At 32.9% G+C, this 6,820-nt stretch overlaps 1 protein-coding gene and 1 long non-coding RNA gene across 2 annotated transcripts; one reads left to right on the forward strand and one right to left on the reverse strand.

The window, feature by feature from the left end:
* On the forward strand, positions 1 to 1,352 carry LOC136270277 (uncharacterized). The gene is made up of 2 exons (XR_010708035.1): positions 1 to 811; positions 940 to 1,352. It is a non-coding gene; the product is annotated as an uncharacterized lncRNA (long non-coding RNA).
* An 804-nt stretch (positions 1,353 to 2,156) lies between these two features.
* Positions 2,157 to 6,047, reverse strand: LOC136270276 (intraflagellar transport protein 172 homolog). Its single transcript, XM_066067468.1, has 11 exons — positions 5,938 to 6,047; positions 5,740 to 5,799; positions 5,530 to 5,616; positions 5,278 to 5,394; positions 5,064 to 5,174; positions 4,437 to 4,652; positions 4,230 to 4,289; positions 4,038 to 4,136; positions 3,321 to 3,474; positions 2,483 to 2,574; positions 2,157 to 2,349 (listed from the first exon to the last, which is right to left on the reverse strand). Exons 3-11 carry the CDS (start codon positions 5,581 to 5,583, stop codon positions 2,260 to 2,262), a joined length of 993 nt encoding a protein of 330 aa, XP_065923540.1. The 5' UTR covers positions 5,584 to 5,616; positions 5,740 to 5,799; positions 5,938 to 6,047; the 3' UTR covers positions 2,157 to 2,259.
* Positions 6,048 to 6,820: the final 773 nt, after the last annotated feature.

The following is a 6,820-nucleotide window of genomic DNA, read 5'->3' on the forward strand; positions in this document are numbered from 1 at the left end:
ATGTGATAAGTTGTCTTTTTGATTGTTTTAAATATTGATCACGTTTGTTTTAGTTTTTTTACCGTTTGTTACAGCTACTGTAAAACTGGCACTTGCACCATTCTCTAGATGGACATATTTTGGAATGAGCAAAATATTTATTTATTTGGATATCTAACTCTATATGTATTTGTTTCTATAATAATAGAAAAATGTTACTGTGGTTTCATCAATATCCGTTGAATACCAATTTTCGTGGATTTCGTTATTAAGTTGATCCACAAAATTAAGTGTTGATTGAAGAGTAATTTCTATTAACATTTTGTATTGTATTGATAGGGTCATTGGCCACGAATTTACGTATCCTTGAAACTGTGATTTTCATTTTATCCACGAAAATTGATACCCTTGAATATTAACGAAACCACAGTATTACATGTCCATATCTTGAATCATTGATGCACGTCATGTTTGGATTTTAAAACATGTCTTATCTTAATTATATCACTGTTATATCGATGTTACAGATGTGAAATGTTGCAACTTTTTTCAGAAATGTTAATGATTTAATGACAAAACCATCATGATGTAATTCTTATGTAACTGTTCATTGACCTATCTGACGCAAGTGGTTATCCTTTTATCATTGTTTAAGTTTGTTTTTCAATAATCATAATTCATTGGCATATATATTTGCAATACCTTTGTTGATTTTTGTACTGAAATTAATGTTAGTACTCTAATAGTCATGAATGTTTCGTAATCTACAAAATGGATGCTTTCAAACTAATGATGTTTTTTACTAGAGCAAGAAAGGGGATTATCATCATCGGTAAGAAAAAAGGAGACATTCATTTTAAAGTAAATACCATATATTATAATTTGTCAATTGTCAAAACGTCATTTTTTTTAAACTTCATATTGAAAATTAGTAAAAGACACGTAAATTTACTTCTTCAGAAAACGAAGCTATCTACAATGCGACAAAACTTTGGAAGCACTCATAGAGAAATACACCAGACTGGGCTATATGATTGTCGCCGACACTCAAAACCTCACCCCACCCAAGCCAGCCTCTTTGGTATTGGTTCACTGACAAAACAGAACAAAACTGAGCAAGTGGTTTATTGGCTATTTCTTTCTGGTGTTTACTGTTTATCGTTTTAAAAATATTTCATATGTACAATATGTATTACAAGTAATCTTTTATGAACAAGTTGATCATATATCTAAACAAGTATTTTATTGTTAAACTTGTTTTGTTTTTTTTTTTTTACAATTATGATAAATACATCCATTTATTGCTGCGATACTTTTTGACTGTGATGAATTTTATGTTTAAACTGTTTGAAATTAAAGTATTTATACAAGTTTGTAACGTGTTTTTTTAGCTAACGTTATGTGAATAGCAATCACTGTAGTCAGTATCAGTTTATGATTGTAATAGTTTATACACCAAACTTATATAACAAGACGATATTTTTTCTAAATGCAAAAAAAAAAAAAAAAAAATATTCGTACACTGATGATTCGCTGCATCTAAGTCATGATTTGATTAGTTTGGATTAGCCCTTTCGAAACTTTACTGATTTTTCCGCTTCGGAATTAAGGTCGTAATTTTATTGAATAAGTTACCAGCTCCTGATTTGAACTGTTCCAAAAACTTGATCTTGTCTTAGATATAAAGACTCAGTATTTGAAGCAACCTCTGTTACACACCCATAGGTACATTAATCATAAACGTCTAAATAATGTGGACATCTTTTAAAATGTAAAGGTTATTCAGTTCAAAAATTGTAACCCACATGTAATGTTCGAAATTCAAACCTGTTTTAGCATTCAATCATGTCGTGTACATTAATATCACAAGATGATGTATCAAGGTTTGCTGAAGATTGATCAGTTAAACTGGAATTTGGTCAACATAGGGCACTTGCTTTAAAAACTTTCACCTGTGGTTATAAATATCAAATCTTTTGATTTTGATTCTCAGGCCAAATATAATGCTACAGGCAGCTATCTTATTTTAATTTTTATTGCATTGAATTATTCCCCTTTTCAAAATGACAATACTAATAATCAATGGAGCACGTTACAGCTAATACGGTAGTGCATAGGAACAATTAATCATTTTTTTTTTGGTTTCAAAACCTTAAAAACAGAACTAAAAATCTTAATTGAGTTACTAGATTTTTTTCTTCATAATAAATTCACTAATAACGGACGGAAACACAACAGTAGATCACAGAGTCCTCTTTTGTTCAGCACTAAAGTCCATGTTTACTGGAATGAGTAGCTGGGATTGGGTGTGGATCCGCACCACACACCGATAAACTTCAGCACATCGTTCAGCTCGGGACTGTGAGATACCTGTATAATGCAAGTCAATAGCTGTAAATGTGTTCAACAATTATGCCCTCACTCTCTCACCAGTTATGAACTCTTTTCAATAAGAGCTTTAATTTTGTTACATGTATCAATGCATATAAAACAAACTGCTTACCTTTGCAGCCATGATGAGTTTATTCCAGTCATCCTTGTTGGCTACTTTGCCTGGACTTTTGAATTCCATTGGACTTTTCAACACAGGATATCCTGAATGGAACGAAGACATTCTTATTATAAATGCATAAAACAGTACAACTCAGTTATAGCTAAGTCCTAGGGACCAATGGATTTACTTCATTATATCCGTAATTCGTTATATCCATATAACGAAATCGTAATATTAATTAGAGCAAATTCACTATATACATATTTTCTTTAACCAAACTACAATTTTTGCTAATTTGAGGCTTAGAATGAAAAAATTATTCTTGTGATACCTTTAAAAATCGGATTGTAAATTGAAGAATTCATGCGAAAATAAATTAATTCAAACTATTTTATTAAATGGTTGTGCATTTTTTTAACTGCAAAACAAATTATTAGTAAAGTGTTAAATTTCGTTATTATTCACCTCTACGGGACTCAAAATCAGTTTGCTATATCCGTAAATTCATTATATCCAAATTCATTATAACCGTAAAATTTAACAAAGATTTCTTAAGAATTTTACCAGGGACTCAAAAAAACTTAGCTATATCCGAGATTTCGCTATATCCATCTTCATACTTAACAAGTTTTTCTGAAATAATTCTCATACTAGTTAATGTATGTGCATATACATTATACAATTTTTATTTGAATAACTTATCATTGTGAGAGACTAATAATTATTGGTCCATTTTTATTTTAAATCTGAACCAAATTGCATTGAAAAGATGATGATTTGAAAAACAAAGCTTGAAATTTGTACAGCATTGATTTCATGTTTCCCAAGTACTCAGACAGACTTGTACCTGTGACCACACATGGTTGAGAGCGAATGCCGGTGTCTGGAGCTATCAGGGAGGCCTCGTAACAGTTCCTCTCATCCCTGGGGAGCACCTGCTCCACTTTCTGATCCATGGACACGGCCAACACCCACTCCTTGACTTCCTCATGCTGCTGGTTCTGTGTATACAAACATTAAGGGAAAATACAATTTAATAAAATGAGTGATTTGTGTATACCACATGAATGAAATTGGTGATTCTGTTTAAAACATGTGTGTAGGAATAATTGATACTGTGAATAGAACATCAAAGGAATAAGTGATTTATGTATATTAACAGATGAAAAGCATAATCTATTCCTTGTATAAGCCATCAAATGAATACTGTGGAATCATTTTAATTCGTTGGGGTCAATGTTTGTGGGTTGCCAAAATTTTCCTGGTTCGTGGGGATGTAATTTTGTTGGTAGTGTAATTGGGAAAATTTTAGTAAACATTTAACAAATGATTGTGTATAGGTTTGTGGGGATCTTATTTCATCGGCAAGGCTTATCCAAAAAAGCCACAAACATTGCTCCCCCACGAACAATGTTGATTCCACAGTAAGTGATTGTCCTACCATAAAAACATTAAAATGATTCAAGAACAATTTACCACCAAACCATATGACTCATAGTTAAATAGAACAAATAAGAACATTAAAATAATTCAAGATTAATTTACCACATAACAAATGACTCACAGTTAAATACGGCTTTTCTGGTAGAGGGATTTCAAATGGAATGTCTGTATCCTGGAAATCACTGTGATCTAACATGTCCAGAGACCCTTCCTCTATAGCCTACAAACAGCACATGAAGTATAGCATAAACAACTGCATGCTCTTGAGCCTGTTAAGGTTCATAACATTTCTGACAGTTCTAACAATTCTTACCTCAGAGATGTCTAGATATCTGTTCAAGAAAACAAAAGCTGCATTCTCCCATCCAACGCTCTGAAAAATAAATACACGTACAATTAAAATATAAAATAACACAACCACAATCGAGACAATAGTTTACATTCAATGAGAACTAAAAGTCACATCACATCAAGATTTTGTAAATTTAATAACTCCCTATGAACACATGTAAATAATCACCCTGCACATCATTCCTGCCTCGTATAAGGCCTTGTCTGTTGGAATGATGTCGGTGTGCCTCAGTAGGCTGATGGCTATTTTTGTGGCCAATTCTTCTAGGGATTTGTGAGGCTGGAATGCCGATCGGTTAGCGTAATAATGAGCAATCAACAACAGACTCTCAAACTCGGCATGAGGAGGGGTGTTGGCATCTGGGCCCTTACTCATGTTGTCAACCTGGAAAAAGTGTCCATAATACAATCAAAATAATGAATCAAACCACATTTCCAAAGATCAGGCCAAATGGTGGCTGTCATTTTCACAAACAATAACATAAATTGGCAGCTTGTTTGAATCCCACAAAAGATGAAAACACTAATTGCATATTCTTCTTATCTGTGAAATCAACAAAATTAGCTATAGGAGAATAATAAATGTAAATTCTATCTTTGTAAATACCTGGTAATACAAAACATTCAGAATTCTAGAGTACACATAGTAATTACAGAATTTCAACAAAAATTTGTATGAATGGAACTTTGTATTGACAAAACTCTATAATTTTCTAGAAATTTCAGTTCAAAAATTTATGCATCATATATATATTGAAATTGTTATTGTAGCTTACAATCTGAAAAGGTATCTTACCAAGTCAAACATGACATCTCTGAGCTCTCCCCAAGTGTGGTATGCCTCTGGTTTGTCTAAGCCTCTCATGTTTATAACATCACTGAATATCCTCTTGTATATGTTGAAGTTCTGATTGTGAAAAAGTAGATTAACAGCTTGTGTAAACATTTGAAAAATTTATTGTCATAAAATGTAATATGAAATTAGTGTTATTATATGTATAAACTCTTACTTGGGCATTGGCTGGGGCTCCATACTTGACGTAAATATCCAGAGCTTTCCGGATATCCTTGTTCTTTATTAGATGAGTGGCATACAGTGCAGCATACTTATGCAGAACTTTGGCATTCTGATGAAAAGAATGGCATACAGATATACATACATGTACATGTATAAACTTTCACACTCATATCCCACTTCTCTAATACATCAAACAAATTAAACTTGAATGTTTTGTGTTAAAGTTTTATATTTAATATCTCACTTGTTGAGCTGCTGTTTCCAAACATTTCTCCCACTCTCCTTTCTCAATGTACATATCCAAAGCACCCACCACATCAACGCTGGCCAGCTACAGCAAAATCAAAATGTTAATGAATTGTTCATCTTTTGTAATACAAAATACAGAAAGAAATTAATTTATCACAAAGTTCTGTTATTGACCAATTCAACATTTCAATCACTGTTTGTATACCTGCTCTGCCTTTCCTTGGTTTTTGAGTCTTTATACCGCTCATCAACATAGGCCTCCAATCTACAAAAAAGGTCATTTTTCAATAACATGCTCATGGAGTTTTTACTACATATACAAACTATTTCAAGAAATAAACAAAATTTGAATTCTATGTTATTTTTCTGAATTAATGAGGTCTGTTTGCTGATCAACGTGTACCTGGGTTCTAACTCCTTTGCCACTCGCTTGGCCTTGTTCCACTCCTCAGCAGCAATAAACATGTCAATGGCATTCCTAATCAGGTCAACATTCAGATACAGCTCTGCAGCCTGCAGTCAAAAACAAAATCAATTTGTCAAGGTACATGTACTACAAAATGAAACAAATTTGCTTAATAAGACCTAAGAAAATAAATTCATTTAAATTTGTTTAGCTTTAAATTTACCAAATGAATTGTAAAATCAGAAAAAATTACATGGATTCTATAAAACCTTTTTAAGACATTGAGCACATTGTTCAGGCTCTAAGTTGCTGCATTAATGGGAGTACTGACCTGTTCAAACTTCTCGGTCCAGCAATCTCAGCTACTGTCTGAGCTCTTCCTTGTCCCAAGAATTTCACAGCTATATCACCAGCCTACAACGATCAGACATGTATATCGAACAAACTTTCAAAATTTGGTGTAGGTATCTTTTTATACCTTCATACAGCACCTCTCTAGGACGTTGCTATCGTCAGTGAGGTTGGTAGTGACCTTGAGGTAACACACCACTGCCCGGGCATACTCCCCAGAAAACTCCCATTCACGGGCCTGTCGCACCATGGCCTCAATTTCACTGGAAACATTTAGTAACCCAAAAATGATTTCTTTTCTACATTATCAAATTTATTATCTAATTTAACTTTAATGACTTTATATACAATAAAGATCTGCTGTAAATGAATAAAACCTCTGAAAAGCTGTAGGGAAAGAAAATGTGATTGATTGTGAAGGAATATGGATTGGTAATTGTTCATCACAACAAGTTCCAAGCAGCAATTAAGTCCTGATGGTTTTGTTTATTCTGTTGATGGAAAGATTGGTCTGATGGAGATAAAGAAC

This window comes from Magallana gigas, chromosome 7 (genome assembly GCF_963853765.1).
Source record: "Magallana gigas chromosome 7, xbMagGiga1.1, whole genome shotgun sequence".
Lineage (NCBI taxonomy): Eukaryota > Metazoa > Mollusca > Bivalvia > Ostreida > Ostreidae > Magallana > Magallana gigas.